Below are 21767 nucleotides of genomic sequence, written 5' to 3'. Positions count from 1 at the left end.
TCAGTTATTTAGTTTATGAGCTTCGATGCGGCCTCATTTCTTTCTTCTTTAAATAATTGTTTTATTTTTAATTATGTGTCTGTGTGTGGGTTTGTGCATGAGAACGCTGGTTCTCTTAGAGGCCAGAAGAGGGTGTTGGATGCCCTAGGCAAGAAGTTACAGGTGATGGTGAACCGCTGGACATGGGTGCGAGGAACCTAACTCAGATCCTCTGTGAGAGCACCAAGTGCTCTTAACTACTGAGCTACTTCTTCAGGGCATCTCCAGCTCTTCCTTTATAGCTACGTTCCATCATCCCACTGTCCTTATGCCCATAGAATGTAATTTCTCTGAAGATAGGTATACCATCTCTCATCTTTGAAATTTTCCATAGTTTTTTTTTTTTTTTATAACTCCAAACAAATGCTTAATGTCACTTAAAAAGCACGCGGACTGGTCTCTATCACATTGGATCCATGTTCTGTGGATACATGTTGCTGTAGCTGAGAAAGGACATGAACTGTCTTTAGTCATTGTGGTTTGCCTCTGTGGAGAATAACCAAGTCACACAGCTGGTGAAGGCAACTCTTTAATGCCTCTCATTAAAGGCTTGTCCATTGTGGATACTCTGAGATATGTGCATACCAAGCAGGCTTTGTTGTCTGAGTCCACGTATGAGCTTCTCTAGTCTCTCCCTGCATCCTCACAGCATCGTGGTCAAGGCAGCTAAAGACACAAAACATGGATCCTAAGGATGTGAAACCTTCATGAATACAGAGGCAAGAGTTTGCTGCAGACGGCAAAGCATGAAGCGTGAGGTGTGTAAGTCATGAAGAACAAAACCAGGCATGCTGTTGCTTGGGCAAGTGTTCCCTGAAGGTTCACATGCCAGCGGTTTGGTTCCCAGCTTTTAGTGATATTGTGAGGAGGGGAAATCTTAAGGAGATGAAACTTGGCAGAAGGATGTAAGGCTTTGGTGGCCTTGCCCTTGATGGGGCTGCAACCTCAGTCTCTTCTCTCCCGTCTTGTTTCCTTTGCCACATGCTTTCGTCACAAAGCAGGGCCAAGATATTGCAGGAAGGGAAGGCTGTGAATAAGAGGAACAGCAGGGTAAAAGTGGCTAGGGCATTCAGGAGGAGGAGGGGCTCCAGAGCACAGGCAGTGAATTCAATGACAGGATAGTGGCACCACAGGAACCTCATTACACTTAGGACACAAGTAGGCAGAAAGTGGCATGAAGTAAGCCAGGCAGCGGGAGTACTCTGATGCCATTGACTTTGTGTGTAGGTAGCATTGACAGGTGCATGGAGACCATCCAGAGCAATGGTGGTCAGGATCAGCGGGATGGGGCAGAGGTAACAGCAGAAAGACACACTTGGGAAGAAGGAACCCCAACTGAGGAATTGCCTCCATCAGATTGGCCTGTAGGCAAGTTGGGGATGGGGGCAGTTTTTAAAAGTTGGTAACTGATGGAGGTCCCATCCCAGTGTGGGTGCTGCCATCCCTGGGTAAGTGGTCCAGGGAGGTTTAAGCAAAGTAGCCGAACAGGAACCAAGTAAAGAAGCCAGGAAGCTGTTTTCCTTTATGGCCTCGATTAAAAGTGTGAGAGGGGAAGGAGAAAGAAGAGTTTTGTCCAGGCCCCACAGAATTATACCTTGGATGGCTGAGGAAGGCCAGTACTAGTTGGGAAAATAAAATCAGAATACAAGGGTTGTGTATCAGGGAATGAGAGATGTTCAAGAATTCTACCATTCGAATGTAGTTTGCCTCTTTTATGGCTTGTCTGTGAAACGTCCCCCACAGGCTCATGCATTTGGTCCCTAGCTTGCAGCACTGTTTTGAGAGGGTATGGAGCCTTGCTGGAGGATGTAGGTCTCTGGGATGCAGCCTTTGGAGTTATAGCCAAGGCCCCCTTTAGACCAAGTCCTTTGCTTCCTGGTCTGTTGAAATGTGAAGAGCCAGCCTCGTGCTCGCACTGCCATGAGCTCTACTACACCTTCCTCACAGCCACGGGCTAAGACTGGAACTATAAACCAAAGCAAGTCTCTTCCTCCCTAGGTGTTTCTGTCAGATATTTGTCAGTGCCAAGAAAAGTTATGGATCAAGTCTTCAAGTCTCCAAAAACCCATTTCTGGAAACTCAGTCCCTCTTGTGGTTTGGAGGTGATGAGAACTTTATTAAAGGTTGGACCTAGCGCAGGGTAGTTCAGTCATGGAAGGAATCACCTTTGGGAGAGATCAGCGCTGTCTAATGTTGGTAGACGGGGTCACTTGGGACTGTCCTGAAGGAATGGGTTGCTTTTGAAGAACCTGGCACCTCCGATCTAGCCCACTTTCTCACGTGCTGTTTTATGTGGTGGGTTCCATCTGCCGTGAAGCCTTCACCAGAAGCCCCACAGATGCCATGCTCTTCAACTTGACAACTGGAGGCTAACTAGATCTCTTTTCTTAACAAACCAGCTGCCTCGGGAATTTTATTATAATGACAGCAAATGAACTAAACCAGAAGGCTTTTTTCCCCTATCCTAAATCCTAGTAAAACTATTATGAAGTAAAGGTTCAGGACCACGGGTGCGGGTATGTTCTTTAGTGCTGCTCTGAAAACTTCCATCCAGTGAAGACCAAGAGACATGAACAGCAGGATTTTAGTGGTGAGCTTTAAAGCAAGAAGGCAGTGCCTATTGGTGCTAGCTTTGTGTGTGGGGAGTTTATGACAGGGCGGGTATGAGCACCAAGCTGTAACAAGAGAAACACTTTGGGATTAGGATGAAGTAGAGGTAGGGTGTAGACTTCTGGGTGGCACTGGAGAGTAAAGAGTGAAGGCTGGTGAGATGGCTCAGCAAGTAAAGGAGCCTGCTTTCTCCCCACCCCAATAAATTAATTAACTAAAAGAAAAAGCAGTGAACCTGTGGGGATGGCTGGAGAACTTCCCATAGGGCTCCCTAAATGGCCATGGTGGTAGGCTGGGCCACAGAGTTTGGGCTGGCTATGACACAAAGCTTGAAACCTCCCTGTAGGTGAATATGACTCAGATTTTAGTGCATTGAGCATCTCTCTCTCTCTCTCTCTCTCTCTCTCTCTCTCTCTCTCTCTTTGTGTGTGTGTGTGTGTGTGTGTGTGTGTGTGTGTGTTTTGAGACAGGGTTCTCTGTGTAGCCTGTAGCCTTGGCTGTCCTGGGCTCCCTTTGTAGACCAGGCTGGCCTCGATCTTGCAGTGATCCATCTGCCTCTGCCTCCTGAGTGCTGGGATTAAAGACATGCACCACCATGCCCGGCTGCATCTCTTATTCTTGAAGCAGGCTCTACCCCACCACTTCCCTTCTGGGTGCTTGGATGCACTGGATATGAGACAGAGGCCAGATCTGAGAAACCTGTTCCCTCCTGATCCCAGGTAGGCCTTAGCCATCAAAGCCAGGACTCCTATTCTGAAAACAGAGTCTCCTTGCTGAATTTCCTCTTTTATGTCAAATATCAGGTTACATTTTGGGGAAGTTTTAAAGTTTTCTCTTTTGATCTTCAGGAATGATGTATAAAGGCCACCATAATGCATCAGTTCATAGCATTGCCTACTAATAAAAGAGCCTTGTCCTCACTGTATTAAAGGCATGGGAAACTGAAAAATTGGACTTGGGTAGCTCAAGGGTGTTGATCTGAGGTACACTTTTGCACTTTTCCAAATAGAGGAGAGCTGAAGTGGCTGAAATTCAAACGTCCTTCAGTGTGTTTGGGGGATGAGGACAGCCCCTCCCCCATACCAAAATCTACAGATGCTCATCTGTATAAAACAGTGGCATTTGCATGTAAGTGACCTGCATCCTTCCCTGTGCTGTAAGTCATCTCCAGTGTGAGCCCTATGTGAATGTGTACACTACTGCATTGTTTAGGGCAAAAGACTGGCTGTATTCTGTACTGACGCCTATCAGAGACCTAGTGATGTTCTTATTTTTTATTTTATGGATGAGGAGGCAAGAGGCTTAGAAATATTGCTCAGGGATCAGCACGCAGGAAAAGCCAGGATTGAAATCCGAACTGTGTGACTCCAAATTTCTACTCTTCATTTATAATTTCCACCAATTTATAATGGTGGAAAAGCATATTACATTTTTTAAAACTATCTTTTTGATACAAATAAAAATATATCACTTTCAACCTCCTTTCTTCCTTCAGATCCTCCCAGCTACTCTCCCTCGAACTCCTTCCACACACTCCCACTCTTAAACGATACTCTTCTTTTCCTTATTATTGCTCAATTCAGACGCAAATGAATGCATGTGCTTGCACAAATATATCTAAGTACAACCTGCTGAGTCCATTTTGTTGGTGGTGTGTCTATGGTTTCAGGGCAGACCACTCTGCAGTAGACAAAGAATAAGGGGCTCATCTCTGGGAGAGGCTAATACTCATTCTCCCAGAAGTCAATGGTTGTCTGTGGTTCTTTGTCTAGGGCTGGGACCTCATGAAGTTCCCCACTTCCGTGCTAACATATCCATTGGTATGGCTGTTGTTCTGGTCTTGTTCATGTAGCCATTTCTAGGGGACTGTTTGCAGCAGACTTCCTGGTATTCTGCTGGTTACAATCTATCTTCTCCTCTTCCCTGATGTTCCCTGAGCCACAGATGCAGGAGCTTTGCTGCAGATGTGTTCACTGGGGCTGGGTTTCCCATGGCCTATTGATCTCTGCGCTGTTTCCAGATGTAATTTTCTGTGATAGTTTCCATTTGTTGTAAAGACAGACTTCCTTGATAAGGGTGTTAGCTCCCTTTATCTAGGAAAGGTGCCTTGCACATCCTAGCTATATTTTTAATTCTCAACGGATTAAATCCAAGGATGTGGAATCTATCTATACACACTGGCGGATGGTGATACTTTTGGGGGAAGATTTTATTTATTTATTTATTTATTTATTTATTTTTTGTGAGTGCATGTGTGCTTGTATTTGTGTGTGTGTGCATGTGTGTGAGTGTGTGTGTGTGCATGCATGAACGTGTGTGTGCACCTTTGCATGCATGTAGAAGCAAGAAGAGGATATCAGATGTCCCCTCTATCAGTCACTGTCATGTTACTTTAGGGCAGGTTCCCTCCCTGAACTCAGGACTTATGTTTTCCTGGCTATGCTGGAGGCAGCAACCCCCAGTGATCCTCCTGCCTCAATCCTTCTAGGAGTTGGGGTTAATGGTTTGTTAGATGAGATCTGGGACCTCAGGATTACACAGAAAGTGCCTTTAGTCACTGATCCGACTCTCCACCCCCATATCTCCTTTAATAAGAATAAGGAAATAATTGTTTCCAAAAATTTATTATTACAGTGATATTGTTACAAGGTTTTAACAGAATAGGGAGTTAAATTTACCAGGTTTTTAAAAGATTCAATAGTTTAAGAAGTTAATATAGACAAAACTAGGTTTGGTTTTTCATTCCATTCAGAGGAGGGAATCTTAAACACACAAATAATAAAGCCAATTTTCAATTAATATTTAATCCTATCTAGAATGTCCCTAGGCAGATCTGGCAATCATACTCTTTATCCTTTTCTTTAAAGACTTAAGAAAAATAAATAGATCCATAAATAACTCATATAAATATAGGTTTTACCTCTTAAATAATAAAATTTCTGAGTCTTGAATTTTGTCTTCCTCAGAAAGAAATATAATAAGGTAGCTGATTTATTAAAATAACTTATGCCCCAAAGTTATCTCAGGATATATTAAATACATAAATAATTTAAAGCCCACAGGAAAACAAACAAGAAGCAAATTGGTATCCCTTTTAACCACCTCCTCAGGGAGGAGGGCAGACAATTTTGACTCCACCTCTGGATCAGTATTGCTGAGAATCAATCTCTTGAACTGTTTTAGAAATACAAGTGTCTTTGCTGGAAAACATGGGGGGGATCCTAAGGGGCTGAGGCTCGTCCTAACTGCTCTGACCAGCCTCAGGTCAGGGCTTAGGCCACGTGGCGGACAATGGAGGAAACACAGGTGCAGCCCACACCCACGAGCATCTTTTCCAGGCGGAAGGAGAGCGGGCACTTCTCAGCCTCCCTCCGCAGGACCAGGATCTCTTGCTGGATGAGGACAGAATTCATGTGGTGGTCCAATTTCCCTTCAGCATTGACACAGCGCTGGTGGCGGCACCGAGCCTCCCAAATCACGGGAGGATATCTATCAGGGTCCTCATTGCGGCTGTGGAGGAGACAAAAGTCAGGAGGAAAGTGAATTCATGGTTAACTGGAAGGAAAAGCCAGGATGGGGGAATGTTGGAAGAGCATGCGATGACAAATATGAGCATTGCAAAGTCTCGACATGTTAGTTTGAGGAAGGTTGGCTTTTTTGAAAAGTTAGGCTCTCTTCCTTCTACCCCTCCCTTCCCCCTTCCTCCTCCTCTCCCTCCTCTTCTTTTGCAGTGATGAGGCTCAAAACTGTTCTATCACAGACCTGTACTCCCAGCTTCACAAACTTGCATTTTTAAAGTTCATGAAGCATTTTTAGAAGAATGTTTTTGAAAGATAAAGAAAATAAGAGAAAGAACACACTGAGGATCGAAACTTAACATAGAAACATTTTAAGGGTACATTTGATTGGTGGGAAAAGACAAAGGAATGAAAGACCAACGAACAAGATGGCTGTTTGTCTGAGCTGGTGAAATTGGCCTTTGAAAGAAGCAATGTGTCAGAATTATATTTGAGAACACTTCATGAGGCAGAGCCCAAACGTTATATGAAAGGAAACAAAGATAAAAGTCCCCTTATAATCCCTTTCCCATCCCTATAATATCTGAATAAATAATTCACTTGGACCTCTGAATTGACTGATTGAGTTATTTGTAGTATTGGGAAATGGAGAAATCCTATGGACAGGTGACTCTATTGGTTCCTTGCCACTGAAACTTCCTCATATAAACTCAAATGATCAGAGTACGATTGTGCTGAGTTCTTTATGGGATCTAAGTACTGTATGCCAGAGACATGTCAAGTACAAAAGTACTGGGGATGGAGGTCAAGTCTATGCAAGTCACAAAGGAGAAGAAACACTCAACAGGACACTTCCTCTACCAGCATGCAGGCTTTATTTTTCTGTCTTCTTCAAGCGAGTCTCCCTCATTATAGGTCTGGTAGACAACACATAATGCGCAACGATAAATGTCCTGATTTCCAAAAAGCCAACAGTTAACTTGAGCTCTATAAATGCTAGACTCATGCTTATTAATTTGGGCTGACAGAGAAAACTCAGGCATTAATGCTCTGTGATAAATGTCTGGATTTCCAACAAGTCAGCAACCAGCATGAGCTGTCATAGGTGCTAGAATCATGGCTACCCTTGGTTTGGCTTGATTTTTTTTTTTTTTTTTTTTTTTTTTTTGGCGTTAGTGACAAGTATAGCGTGTTACGGTAAAGCATCCCCTGTTCTATCCAAGAAGTCTGTAGGGGAAATGTTAAGAATCATTGCTTAGCACAATGGTCCTTCTAGGTTCCTGATGGTTCAGGAGAGGAAAACTAAGACACCACATTCTGGGCATGTGTGATGCATCAAAGAGTGGAAAAACACAGACTGTGTCTGGAGTTCTTACGTACTGGAGTGTCCAGGGTGAAGTGGAGCGGTTGAGGTAGTCCGAGGGCCGTCTGGAATTCACTCTTGGGCTAAAGGAGTTAAGGATTTTCAGGTTGACCTTCACATCCTGGAGGAAGCTCTTAGCATCCGTGTTTGGACACACTGTACCTTGTGGGACAAGTGTTTCTGCCTTCACTGCAGCCTCCAGGAGCAGCAACAGCAGCAGAGACTGGGAGGGGAAAGTAGAGAGATGGGCAGTTGGGTTAGCATAGGGGCTTTGCTGACAAATTCATTATGGTGAGTATATAGCTAAGTATAGGAAACATACTACCTTCTGGAAAGATCTATACTATCATGCAAGACATTTTAAAACTTTAAAAAATCCTTCTAAAAATGTAGAATTTGTTTTATTTTATTTTAAACTAGCTTCCTACACTCCTTTTTGTGACCAAGGACAGAGTGCGTATCCTAGATGAAATTGGTCTTAGTAAAGATGTCAAGTTGTGCCATCTCATCAGCCTGCTGGCCCATAAGTCAAAGGGATACTCAATTACCTTGATTTTCTAGGAGGAAATGTCTTTCTGCACCAGTGTTCTCAGTCAATTGGTTCTGTAAACTCTGTGCACAGTCAAACATGTACCTTGGGGAAGAGGACTGTAGAAAACCTGTGTGCTGTCGGCACTCACATTAGAATCAGAAACGGTGTTTGTACACCAGCTATGCTCTAGGAAAAACCTGCGTCTCGCTTATGTTTTCTTAGGTGTATTTTTTGGCCTAAATATTGGCCAAATTGGTTCTAAATTTACCATGCATCAATTCTATAATGAGAGTCAGATTTCAGAGCATCAAAAATTATGAAGCTTTGTTCAGAAGGAGAGTTATATATGCATCTAATTAGAATCAACTGATTTGAATGTACTGAGATTTTGGTAGAAAACAAGGGAGCAAAAGTTGCTTCCAAAGCTTTCAAATATGCAAGAATAGGAACCCACTTTATCCTGGATTAAAGAAAATGACACGAATTATGTCAAATCTTTTGCACTCAGAAAACAGACTTTTGATAGACATTCTCTCTCGGTGCACAGCATCACGTGACATTTTTTAATGTGGGTTAGTCTCATTACAGCTATCTTTCGGTTTTAACCTCATCTTTCTTACTGATGCATATCAGTTATTGAAAATGCTGAATAATGATTAAGGCACCTACCAAAGGTTTCATTTCCAGTTCTACATATATGGATCCGTGGACCTCCACTGTTGGAGTCCAGCATCTCATACCATGGGCAGTAACACACACAACCTGGTTTCAATCAACAAGAGCCTTATACATTAGTGTGGGACTTACCACAGATGAAGTTTCCCCGAGACTCATGGTTGCTTGTCCTGATCAGCTGAAGCTGGACGAGCTTGTGCCTGGTGCGAGGTGGATGAAGCATAGCAGTGCCTTCTCTCTTTTTATAGGGTTTTGCTCCTTCTGTGGTCACCTACGTTGAGAGTGGGTTGGGGGTGACACCATTTGAGTAAAGGTTCCATCCTCAAATGAGGTCAAAACAGAACCACCCCTTTATGACGGATAACATCTGTCTCTGAAGGTAGATGGGAAGGGCAGAAGCTCACTATGCAAAAAAAAGCCTTACTTGTTGGGAGCTGAGTAGAGATGCTTTGCTGTTGTTCAGCATCATGTGTGTATGGGCATACCTGAAGATGCTACAGAGATTAGCTCCTTTTTAATGGTTTGTGGGGAAGTAAAATCTTGATAGTCTCCTAGAGTCATGTGCTGTGAGTTTTTACTTTATCCTTCTCCCTTTCCCACCATGTTCCATGGCCAGAGAATATATCCCACCTCCCAAAGCACTCCGGGTCTTGCCATATAAAGAGACAAAAAGGCTTCCCTGAATCTTGTGGAAGAGTTAGGGGAAAGGTTGAGGGAACTAGAAGGGTCAAGGACACCACAAGAAGGCCTATATAGCCAACCGACCTGGGCCCATGGGGGTGCATAGAGACTGAGCAACCAACCAAAGAATATGTATGGCTCTAGGCCCCCTACACAAATGAAGCTGATGGGCTGCTTCATCTTCAAGTAGGTCCTCTAACAATTGGAGCAGGGGGCTGTGTATAACTTGGACTCTGTGGCTTCTCTCTAGATCCCATTTCCGTAGCAGGGCTGCCTTGTCTTGCCTCAGTGAAAGGAGTGGTCTTAGTCTTGCTGTGAATTGTTGTGCCAGGTTGGGGTGGTAAGCAGGGAAGGGGGGTATGGGGAAAATGGGTGCTAGAGTTGGACTGGGAGAAGAGGGAGCGGGGTTGTGATTAGGATGTAAAATGAACACACAAATTAATAAAAAAAAGACAAACAAAAGAGTAATATAATACTGATATAATACATTTTACTTAACTGCATGTAACAACTGCTTTCCTGAATGCCTATTCTGTGCAAGAAACAATCACCACATCTGATTAGTTATTAAGGGATATTTAGGTGTATGAGACTTACTAATGAAGATATGGCTCCTGCATGGTATCAAGAAACTTTTTCATATTTGCTGTTCAGTCTCATGCTGAACCATTTTTTTTTAAGGAGGAGAGAAACGAGTGAAAGAATAGGGAACTGATCAGACAAAGTGAGGGAGGAGCTCAGGATAGAGACAGAGACTGAAGAAAAGTGGTGGGGAAAATGAAGCACTGAGGAGTAGAGACTAATAACAGAAAGAGAGGAGGAATGAGAAGGAAAGAAAGAAACAGCTTTCTCATGCTCTCTCCTCTCAGTGAGATGACCTTTGCCTTCAAGCTCTTGAGAAGAGCATTTCTTCAGGAATAGAGGATGCTGACCAGAGGGTGAATGGGGCGGTCATTGGGTCATTAGATATAGATGTCTTCTACATGGCCTTTTTTTTTTTTTTTTTTTTTTTTTTTTTTGCCTTGGCCTCTGAGGTGAGCCATGTCTCATCTCTTTAGCACCTGCCTCACATCCAGCATATAGCATGAGGTGACCAGCAGCTCCGGGTCAGTGGATGGGTGTCTGGTAGTGTTTTTGGATTCTGTTGGTGATCATGTTGTTCTCGGAAGTTGCAACATCTCACATCACTCTCCTTTTTCCAGGCCCGATGCTGCTCTGCAATTCTGACTTTTCACCTCTCTGGACTATGTTAGCTATGTTGACACCTTTAATGACCCTGAAATGTTTCTCAAGTGTACCTCTCTGGGTCCACCTCCCTCCCCTCATTCTCTAACCTCCTGAATGAGAAACGTGACCTCCTCAGCACTTGAATTAGTGTTACCGTTTGAATAAACTTTCCTTCTAGCCTCACTTCTCCCGTGCTCCATGCCAGGGCTCAGCAGGTCCTTGTTTCTGCCTGACCTCTTTCTACAGCTTACACAGCCTTAGCAATGGCCCTTTACACCTCATTTATCAGTACGTTGCTTGTCTTGTAGGATCCTATTCATGTAGTTCTTCTAGCTGGGAATAACATCACTGGAGTGGACACCCCACCATCTTGGCTTCATTACACCCCACTTTCTTGACTTTGGTTTCATTGTGTACTGTGCTGAATTTGCTTTGAAAAGTGTGCTTGAGATATGTATTTCTGGTTTTGAGTTGTACTGTAACACTTCAAGGCTAATGTGTTATTCATTTCTATAAGTTTCATTGTATATAATATAATCTTTTACATAACACAGGTCTCTGAAGATTACTTTCATGTCACTTGTCTTTTTTTGATAAGTGGCTGTATGTTTCTCTTGAATTGTATGTTGTTTGCATAGCAGCTTCCTTGCTAGATTGTGAGCTACTTGAACAATGGTAGCTATTTTGTTAATCTTTGCGCCATTTTGCATAGGGTTTAGTAAATAGTAAGTAAATGCAGGTGAGTTATTTTTCTATTGGTCAGAAATGTATGGCTTTGTTTTTAGAACTCAGCTGAAGTCTAAGAGGTCGCTGGGCTGTCTCATCCCTTGGCTCCACATCCTGGTCCATTTGAAAACAGTGTGACCATGCTGTGGCCTATGCTGTGTTCCATAGAGTAGACATTCCTTCCTGTTGCTCTCTGGCAAGGGTGAGCTGGAGGGGAGTGTGATTGCTGCCAATTCCCTTGATTTATGGTGAAGGGGTAGTTCGAACGTCCTCCCAGTCCAAGTGTTCTAGGGTAGTGACACTCAGCCTATGTCTTGGCCTTTGAGGTGAAAATCTTTGCCTTAAAATAAAGGGAACAAGGAGAAACAAGACCACTCCTCACAGAAATGTGAAGACGGCTATTTAGACATGGAGCTGGTTGTGCCCATCACTGAGAAGAACTGGTTTCCCAGCCATAGACTCCATCTGAAAGCCTTGCCCTTGGAGGAGCAGTTGGAAACACAGAGGCTGTGCCCAAAAGGGCAAAGTTCTTCTGTGCTTTCTGCTCCTTCAGGCTTGGATCTTAGCCTTCAGAGGTAGAAAGGATGCCAGAGTGAGAGTCAGTGTGCCGAGAACGCCAATGGGATAACATGTTCATGTTCGTTGTGGCCCTGCCTTTTTGAGACCCACTCCCATCTTTTTATAGACTTGCTATTCTGATTCATAAAATGAGGGCTTGTCTCCATTGTTGATTGTGGTTGGCTTCCTGCAGAAAGGAAAAACAGTAAAGAATAAACAAAGGCAGTAAATTGAGAGTGACAAGCTTGCCCAGGAGTGGCCTTCACGGTTGGCTTGAAACAGCAGCTATGATTGGCAGGGTTGGGGCTGTGTGAGGCAGGACATGCAATAGGAGTCTGCCTGCAGTCAAGGGGTGTTGGAAGGGAAGAGACGTTACTAGAAATTTTTGTATTTTGGTCAGATGGCAGGGCTACCACCGAGAAACTACTGTTTCACTAACTTGTATCGTATAGCCCTTTTCAGGAAAAACAACAATTGTCTGTGTAAAGGAGAGATCTCACAGCTGTAGGTGGCTAAAATCATTGTAATCTAAAGAGCCTATTGCAGGTGCTTAAATATATCTTAATCAAAAGAGCCACTGGCAGTTTGTTTGAACAGGTGGGTGCATTTCGTTTAATGCTGTGTTCAGCACTGCTTGAGGCTCCTTCTCCATTGGTTTTGTGTAAGTGAGAGAGAACAGGCCTGGAGAGAATGTTCTTGGGTCCTCAGTGTAGGTGCTGCTGTTACGGAGATGCCCCACCTGGACCAGGAACAATCCCTAACAGACAGTTTAAAGGAAAGACCTGAGGTTAAGAGAGGAGTGCATTTGCTCTAAGGACCACATGGGTGTGGTATGGAATTGACAAAGCCAGGGTTTTATCTAGATCTACATTTAGGCTCAGTTTTAACTATAGTTGTGCTTCTGAAAACCACTCTGAATAATGCTGGCATGGGAAGCCCCAGGAATGGGTATCTGATTTTTTTTTCCTGGAATCCCTGGTGGAAGAAAATGCCTTTCTCATGTGACACAGTGAATTGGGCATGATTATTAAAGTGACTACTTTAATTGAGTAGGCTGGGTCATGGGCTATGTCTGCAGTTGTGTATTGAAGAGTCTTTCTAGATTGCCCCTCACTTTTGTTTTGAGACAGAGAAGATCGGCTAGATTGGCTGGCCAGGAGCTTTGCGGAATCCCTCTGCCTCCTGCCTCTGCCCTTCTATTTCTTCTAGCTAAGGTTACAAAGACTCAGTTTTATATAGATGCTAGGGCCCCAAACTTATACTTGCTTATTGACTGGGCTATCTCTTCAGCTCCAAAATCCTTTCCTGATAGTCAGATTCTGTTTTATTTCCATCATTAGTTGTTCTTTACTTTACTTTGGATAGCCCGTCTTGCCTGACAGAGTCCAGTTGAGACCGGTGCTTCTGTGTACTCAGTTTCCTCTCTTTCACTGTTCTTTGTCCGTTGCCTTACTGAATTTAGATCTGATTATTTTTAAATTTGATAGAACCAGGTTGTACATGGCTGGACAGCTCTAAAAGTCAAACCTAATCTAGGTGGCTAAAAAACCAAAACAAACCAAAACAAAAAACCATTAACTATCCCTTACATTACCTATGTAGAACCCAGTAGCCCTGGTAAGCTCAAAACAGTACAGGGTGACTCTATTGCTTTGGCAATGGTGGCTTCTCTTAGCATTTCCTCTTTGAGAGCCCCAAATCCCCAAGAATAATGCCCAGAAGCTGAGTAAGAAAAGGAAGATGTGTCATGTGACGTCATCCTCAAATGACCACAGTGTAGCAGTCTTTCCCCAGTCTCCACCTGAAAAACGAATTGGGCAGATCCTCTCTGCTTGTCAGTCTCTCCTCTGAGTAATGAGTTATGTACCTCACGGAAACTAAGGCTCGTCTCTAGGCAAGTTTCTTACTGGCCTTTTACTAAAACATTGATTTAAAGTGGGTCAGAAAACTTTCCATTTTTTTTCCAGCCCAGTACACTTAGAATTAAATACCTGTGCGTTAGCCAGTATATGCAAATTGTTTGACTGACGCCCTCTCCCCCCCCCACCCCCCGCTTTGGTAATGCTGACTTCCCTTGATACCCTAAGAATCAAGGTCAGCAACTGACTAGGTTTCAAGTCTAAACGGATGTCACTGAAAAGTATAGTCTAAAATTAAATAAGTAAACCAAACCACACACTGTGGTTGGGGTACCTTTATTTTCTTTTCAGCAAAATTGCAGTTAACATGGCTTAGACAATCACAGACTGCATTTTAGAAAGATACAGCACATGACGTTGGAAAATGTTGCGAATTAGTCTTACGTTCTTTCAATAATATCAAGGATGCTGTGGCAAGGGAGCAGGGCCCAGAACTGGAAATATGGTAAAATCAAGACCTTGTGACTTTGTATTTCTTTGTTTCAAACTCTTCTGGAAGATTTAAAATGACGTTACAAAAAAAAAAAAAAAAAAATAAAGCAATAAAATGGTTGAATGTAGAAACAGAACCAAAAATCTGAATCTGGGAAAAGAAACTCGCAGGCACAGTCCACAAGGGCGACATATCCATATGTTTTTGAGCTTCCAGGAATCCAAAGAGAAGAGAAATGCACTCAGATATGTTAACAGAAAGGAAGGTGTTAAGGAGAGCCTTAAAAATGGTTAAAAAAAAAAAAAAGGCAGATATTTTTCCTAGCAGTGGTTTTGGGATACAACATTTGGCACTTATAAAAGACCCTGGATATTGCACTGGCTTCAGACAGTCCTAAGATTGGGTCCCAGTCCCACCTGTGACCCGCTGAGGCCATCAGCTCAGTTGCAGGTTGTTTTCCTACCTCAAGTAAAACTGACAGTAGAACTCAAATGCTGAACCCAGAGTTCATAGTTGAGAGATGTAAGCTCATCTCTGTCATCTGACATGGAGTCAGTGCTCAACGGGTGCGTATAAGCTATTAATATTATAGATACATCAGGTATAAAAATCTGTCAAATGCCTGCCCTTGGTAACCTGTCCCCCTACTGGGCTGCCTCATGTAGTTTCAATAGGAGAAGATGTGCCTAGTCTTACTGTAACTTGATATGTCAAGGCTGCTTTATATCCATGAAGGTCTCCCTTTTCTGAAGGGTAAGTGAGGAGGAGAGGATGGGGGTCGGGCAGGAGGGCTGAAGAGGAGGAAGGACTAGGAGGGGAGGAGGGACGGGAATCTGCCATCAGGATGTAAAGTAAATTAAGTTTTAAGAAGTGAAAAAAAATACACCCAGCCAGGATTTAACTTTAAGTAAAAATAAAAAAAAAAGCACATTTATCTCATGAGTATGGAATTTTGTTTCTGCCTTTAACAAACATAAGCTCATATATGTGTGTATATAGAACAACGAATTGTTTTAAAATACATTTATTTATTAATTAATTTCAAAGGGAAACAAAGAAAACCTGTCAAAGGATTCTTTGAGGAAAGAAGATGTGCAGGTCTGAGAAATACAAGGTGTCTGTTAATCTGACTGTGTACTCCCCAGAGAATTTAAGGCTTTAGGCTCCCAGGCTCCCACATGGCCCAGATGAACTAGACTTTCATTGAGCAAGTGGCTTTGTGAGAGGCTGTCACAGGTGGAGCACTGTTGTGTTCTGGGGTTCTAGCAGGCCCAGCCGACAAGCCTGAGGCTGGCTTCGGAAGAGTAGCTATCCAGGGTAATGGAGGCCCCTGCTTCTATACTGTGCTCCCTATAGTGTTTACTGATGAATTAATGAAACAGACGTTTTGGGTAGATGACCTGGAAACAAGGCCCTGGAATACAGACAGAAGCATTTCTAGTGATGGGAAGGGATAGTTCTTGCCACAGACGATAAAGTTGTTGCTCTAGTTTGCTATTTTGTTGCACTGACAATAAATAGAGTTTTACTTGTGTTTAACTTAATGCAGAACTTTATTCTGCCTCCATCTATATTTTGTCTATCATCTATCTGTCTCTATCATCTATCTATTTGTCTGTCTGTCTACCTATCTATCTATCTATCATCTATCTACAGGGTGGTTGGCTATACTCTGTCTGCCTATCTGTATGTCCCATCTATAACCCACTCATACATATGCACTCATGTTGTTACAGTTTGCCTATGAAATGTCCCTCATGACCTCAAGTCTTGAACACTTGGGCCCCAGCTGGTGCTACTAGTTTGAGAAGTACCAGAAACTTTAGTAGATAAGTTACTGAGGGGTGGGCTTGGGGTGTTTATCTTGTCCCAGGCACCTCTCATCCTCAAAGTCACTCTTCTTGCTGTCATCATGCAGCAAGAGAGTAACCTGCCACATTCTTTCACGGCCATGGTATTCTCCCTAAGTCCATGGGTCCAGGAATCATTATTGGAACCCTGTGAAGGTAAGAGACAAAATAAACCCTACTCTGAGAAAATTATTAATCATAAGCATTTTTCTTATAATATATCCTAACATTCCTACTTAACACACAATATGTCTCCCCCTCTCTCTCTCTCTGCATCCCCCATCTCTTTGTGTCTGTCTGTCTGTCTGTCTGTTTTCCTTTTTAACATCTTGAGGAATGGATGGACAGTAGGCCTGTTAACCAATCACTTACTATTAAGTACCTTTATCCTATGTCATCATTCCACAGCAGAAACAATATTAATATATGGGTATAAAGTAGAATTATTACAGCTTCCTATTTTTGCACAGTGACTCAATTTGGTTATATAGCACTGTTGTGAAGACTGCAGTGTAAGGAAAGATAACGGACATACTTGGTTGCAGAAATAGAACAGAAATTTCTGAATTTTTTAATACTGGGAAAGTGTGACTAATTTAGGCCCAGGAGATGGCTCACTGGGTAGAAGGCTTTCTGTGAGACTCTGAGGACACTTGCATGGATACCCAACACCCACATAGAAGTTGGGTGTGGCAGTGTGTATCTGTAACTCCAGCATGGAAGGAGAGGGTAGAGACAGGAAGATCTGGGAGGTTGCTGGCCAGCCATTCTAGCCAAAATGGTAAGCTCCAGGTTCAGTGAGAGACCCTGTCTGAAAAAATAAGGAGGGCATCAATTGAGCAATGTATCTGCACTCCATCTCTAACCTTCCTAAGTGCCTTCATGGACAAGTTCCTACAGACACACAGACAGAGACACAGACACACGGACAGAGACAGAGACAGAGACAGAGACAGACAGACAGACAGACAGACACATACACACACACACACACACACGCACACGCACACGCACACACACACCACCACCATACACAGGCAGAAAGAATTTTGTGACTAATTTAAGGGATGGTTTGATCTCAGAAGTGTTGAATTCCAACTCAAATAAAAAAAAAAAAAAACAACTTAGTGGGCTAGGAGAACATTTATAGTTGAACATGAAATGATTAATTACAACAGATTATAAATGAAAGATTTCTTTGAGCTCTTTTAAGGAGCTGTTATCTGATTTATGCTTTCCCATGGTAGAGAAATGAGGAAACATTTTGCTTTAAGATAATGTCCCTGGGCCTGGGGACGTAGCTCACTTAGACTACAGAGGACATAGCTCACTTAGACTAGCTCCTGCCTTGCATGCATGAAGGTCTGAGTTTGATTGCCAGCTTCCACATACAATGCTGGGTGTGATGGCATGTGCTTACGATCCCAGTGCTGAACAGGTGAAGTAAGAAGATGCACGGAGCTTTCTGTCTGGCCAGACCAGCCTACTTAGCAAGTGACCCCACCTCCAAAAACAAAGGCAACAGCTCCTCAGGAACAAGACTAAGGTTGAACTCTGGCCTCTGTAAACACATGCGCATGTGCACTCACACCAGCAAACACACACACACACACACACACACACACACACACACACACACACACACACACACACACACCAGGAGATACTTTTCTACCAGTTTTGCTTGGTAAGAATAAAAATTGTACTAATGTCAGTTTTTGTTGAAACTACTTCCCTCTTATTATTTGTGTGATAAAATTTAATGGAATTATAATCTCAAAAAAGAGTTATGTAGAAAAAAGTTTTCGAGATATTAATTCCTGGTAAATAGTGTTAACAGATCACTTTCTGTCCTACTTTGCCTGGTCATTTAGTAGAACAGGATGTATATGTTTTGCATAAGGCAGAAGCACCCTGTGTGTGATGTAAAAAAAAAAAGTGATGCTTACTAGTTTGGCTCAAATCATTTAGATTACAGAGTAACTAATTGGGGCTAGGAATGGACTCAGTGGTTAAGAGCACTGGCTGTCCTTTCAGAAAACCCTGAATCTATTCCTAGTGCTCACATGGTGTCTCACAGTCATCTGTAATTCCTGTTCCAGAGGATCCAATGCCCTTTTCTGGTTTCTAAGGGCACCAGGCATGCATGTGCACAGAAAAGACACACAGCAAAAATATTCATAAGTTTAAAATAAAAAAAAAAAAATAGAGAGCACGGTGTGGTGTCACACACATTTAATCCCAGCACTTGGGAGGCAGAGGCAGACAGATCTCTGTGAGTTTGAGGCTAGCCTGGTCTACCAAGTGAGTCCAGGAAAGCCATGGCTACACAGAGAAACCCTGTTTTGAAAAAGTAAACAAACAAACAAAAATTAGAATAAAAGGACCAATTGCCTTGTTGGTTTTCATTTAACTGGAAAGAGTGTTTGCTCTTTGTGCACTCTTCTGAGAAGGTTTGGGAAATGCCTGCAATTAAAGCAGTGTTTCTTTTTAAAAAATTTTTTATTAATTTATTCTTATTACATCTCAATGGTTATCCCATCCCTTGTATCCTCCCATTCTTCCCTCCCTCCCATTTTCCCATTCTTCCCCTCCCCTATGACTGTTCCTGAGGGGGATTTCCTTCCCCTGTATATGCTCATAGGGTATCAAGTCTCTTCTTGGTAGCCTGCTATCCTTCCTCTGAGTGCCACCAGGTCTCCCCCTCCAGGGGACATGGTCAAATATGAGGCACCAGAGTTCGTGTGAAAGTCATATCCCACTCTCCATTCAACTGTGGAGAATGTTCTGTCCATTGGCTAGATCTGGGTAGGGGTTTAAAGTTTACCGCTTGTATTGTCCTTGGCTGGTGCCTTAGTTTGAGCGGGACCCCTGGGCCCAAATCTGCCTATCATAATGTTCTACTTGTAGGTTTCTAGGACCCTCTGGATCCTTCTACTTTGCTATTCTCCCATGCTTCTCTCATCTAGAGTCCCAATAGGATGTCCTCCCCTCCGTCCCAGCTTCCTGGTAAGTGAAGGCTTTCATGGGACATGCCCCTTGGGCTAGTATGCATATATATATGTGAATATATACCATTTGAGTCTTTCTCAAGCAGTGTTTCTTACTGAAGAGAAACATCCCAGTCATTATGAGCAGTGTTTTATACCTAGCTGTGTTAACTTTATGCAATCACTGCCTAAGCAAGACCAGTAATTGGTTTTGAAGCTTGTGAGAATTTGCTGGTGCATGTTGGACACTTCTGCTTCCTCTCCCTCCACAGGGAGCCTTCTGGGTGAACCTGTGTTCAACTTGCCTTCCTTTTCAAGGCTTACTCCTCCTGTTTCTCGGCATCTTTCAGCTGCACCTTTGTCAACTTCTGAAGCTCTTCCTCTCTTCCTCTGACATACAGCCTGTTTTTAAAATTATGCCTATACTTCTTCAGGGTCATGAGATCAGCTTCTAGTTCTTGGTCTTACCCATCTTACAGGGTGTCACTAAATAGCCTTTGATAACTTAGTATTACAGCTGAGTTTTTGAGTCTCTGGTAGCTTCTTTAGAGTAGCAAGTTAAAAATATTACCGTGGTAATTTCATTTTTCTGGTGGTATTGCCTTTTTCTTTCATCATTATTTCTCACTCTCTTTCCCCCTCCAACTTTTCCCAGGGCTCAATGTCCTGTCCTTACTTGAAGATCTTTTTCTAAGAAAATGAATTGGACAAAATTGAATTTAAGTATGAGAATAGTTTTGGATAATTCTATATGCTGGCTGAGAATTAGATTGGTTTGCATCTGTTTTGAGGAAATAGAACATTATAGTCATTTGCATTTTAGCAGTGAGGAAAAGTGTAGTGTCAGCCCTTTGAATGTTAGACTAGTATCGATTTAAGCCTTATGAACCTAATCCCACAATTAAGATGAAAATGGGTAAAGAGAAATTAATTTTGAGAACTTTGAGACATGTATTTTTAATATGCACCTAGAAATTTGTATATATACATATATATCACCGTTTATTTAATCTCCTATTGATAGATATGACATTAGTTCTATATTAATGAGTACACTGATAAAATCTTATCTGTTAGATCTTTGTTTAAACACATACTATTACTACAGGGCATAGAGGGGGCTCTTCCATCACTCCCTCTGTTTTGTTAAAAAGTTGTAAAGATGATTGTTCTCTGTGATAGAAACTCAGTTGAGCGAGCCTAAGCAAAAGTCAGGAATTAGTTATAAGGAAACAGATGCCTCAGTGAGACAAGGGCAAGATGTACAAGCAGGGCTTCAGGCCAGTGCTGCAGTAAGCTAAAAACCACAATCTCTCAACACTCTCTTGTCTGGAACGGTTTCCCCCTGCAAATCCATTTTCTCTGCTTCCCATGCTTCTGGCAATTCCAGATTGACCTACTAGCTACCCAGGTCACGTGTCCCCCAGCTGCGGTTGGCCAGGATCACGTAGTGATAGTACACACGAAGCTCTACAGAAGAACCTAGCCTTCAGATCGGGGTCTGGACAGACGTCCAAAGGGGAGGTGAACACTCTAAGTTACTATCTTCTTATAAGAGACAAAAAAACATGTAGATGCCACTGTTGCCAAACCAGGTTTCTTTTCTTCATACCACCAGTCTTGGCCGGGATGCCTATGGCTCCTTCAACTGCATTACCCTTCCTCAGTGTGAGTGCTATGATTGTTTTTAGTCTACTTGTGGCATCATGTTTCAATTATACATATTATTTATGTATTTATACATACACATGCACAACTTATCTAGGCACGGTGTATGTCAACTTAAATATATTTCTTTTTGTGCATGTTTTGGTTTCTCTCTGGTTAAACTTACTAAGTTTTGTTCTAAGCATCATGCAAAGCAATAGCAATGAATGTTTAATATGTGCCTATCAGCTGTTTCTTGAGAATGCTTTTCCTGCCCGAGAATTTTAGATAAAGCTCCATCTCTCCCCTTTGAAATTTGTCATGTTTTATAAACTGGGTGTGATGGCTCACACATGTGATCCCAGAAGTAGGGGCACTTAAGCAAGAGGATCACTATGTTTTTGAGGCAAGCCTGGGCCATATAGTTTTAGGACAGCCTAGGCTACAGAGTGAAATCTGGTTCCAAAAGATTAAAAGCAAACAGACCATATTAGCTATATACTTTATGTAGGCCTATGCAAATCGCATAGAATAAATTTCATGTGATTTTCATTTGATAAAATCTGCTGCATAAGCCTTTATAACCAAATGTGGGCAGCTTCATACCTAAGAGTGATATATTGGGGGGTCAGGGCCCCATCTGGGCTAAATGCAGCCTCTGCTGGAGATGATGAGTAGACAGCAATCGAGGAAGTGGTTGACAAAACATTTGCCATAGATGGGAAACTCATCTCCAGAGAGAGAGAGAGAGAGAGAGAGAGAGAGAGAGAGAGAGAGAGAGAGAGAGAGAGAGAGAACCTCAGCCAGGTGCTTGATGTCTATACAGTAGGGCTTAACAGACACTTTGGCTGGGGGAGGGGAGCCAGGATCTCTGCAGAGATGGCTACTCACTGGTTATCCCATTCATGGAACATTATTTATCATCTCTCTTCTATCATCTATCTATCTATCTATCTATCTATCTATCTATCTATCTATCAATCATCTGTCACCTGTCAA

At 42.7% G+C, this 21767-nt stretch overlaps 1 protein-coding gene across 1 annotated transcript; it reads right to left on the bottom strand.

Annotated features, from left to right (window-relative positions):
* Window positions 1-5921: 5921 nt before the first annotated feature.
* On the bottom strand, window positions 5922-8896 carry Il17a (interleukin 17A). Its single transcript, XM_051152679.1, has 3 exons — window positions 8870-8896; window positions 7548-7753; window positions 5922-6159 (listed from the first exon to the last, which is right to left on the bottom strand). The coding sequence occupies exons 1-3, from the start codon at window positions 8894-8896 to the stop codon at window positions 5922-5924; spliced, it is 471 nt and encodes a 156-aa protein (XP_051008636.1).
* Between the last annotated feature and the right edge of the window lie 12871 nt (window positions 8897-21767).

Source organism: Acomys russatus, chromosome 11, assembly GCF_903995435.1.
Source record: "Acomys russatus chromosome 11, mAcoRus1.1, whole genome shotgun sequence".
Classification (NCBI taxonomy): domain Eukaryota; kingdom Metazoa; phylum Chordata; class Mammalia; order Rodentia; family Muridae; genus Acomys; species Acomys russatus.
This window is presented reverse-complemented; position numbering and strand designations above follow the sequence as displayed.

Coding starts and splice junctions, on each gene's coding strand:
- Il17a (XM_051152679.1), bottom strand. CDS start 8,896: ATGAGTCTCGGGGAAACTTCATCTGTG. Junction 7,754..8,869: donor TCGGGGAAACTTCATCTGTG/GTAAGTCCCACA, acceptor TTCCCCTCCCAG/TCTCTGCTGCTGTTGCTGCT. Junction 6,160..7,547: donor ACTTCACCCTGGACACTCCA/GTACGTAAGAAC, acceptor TCTCCTCCACAG/CCGCAATGAGGACCCTGATA.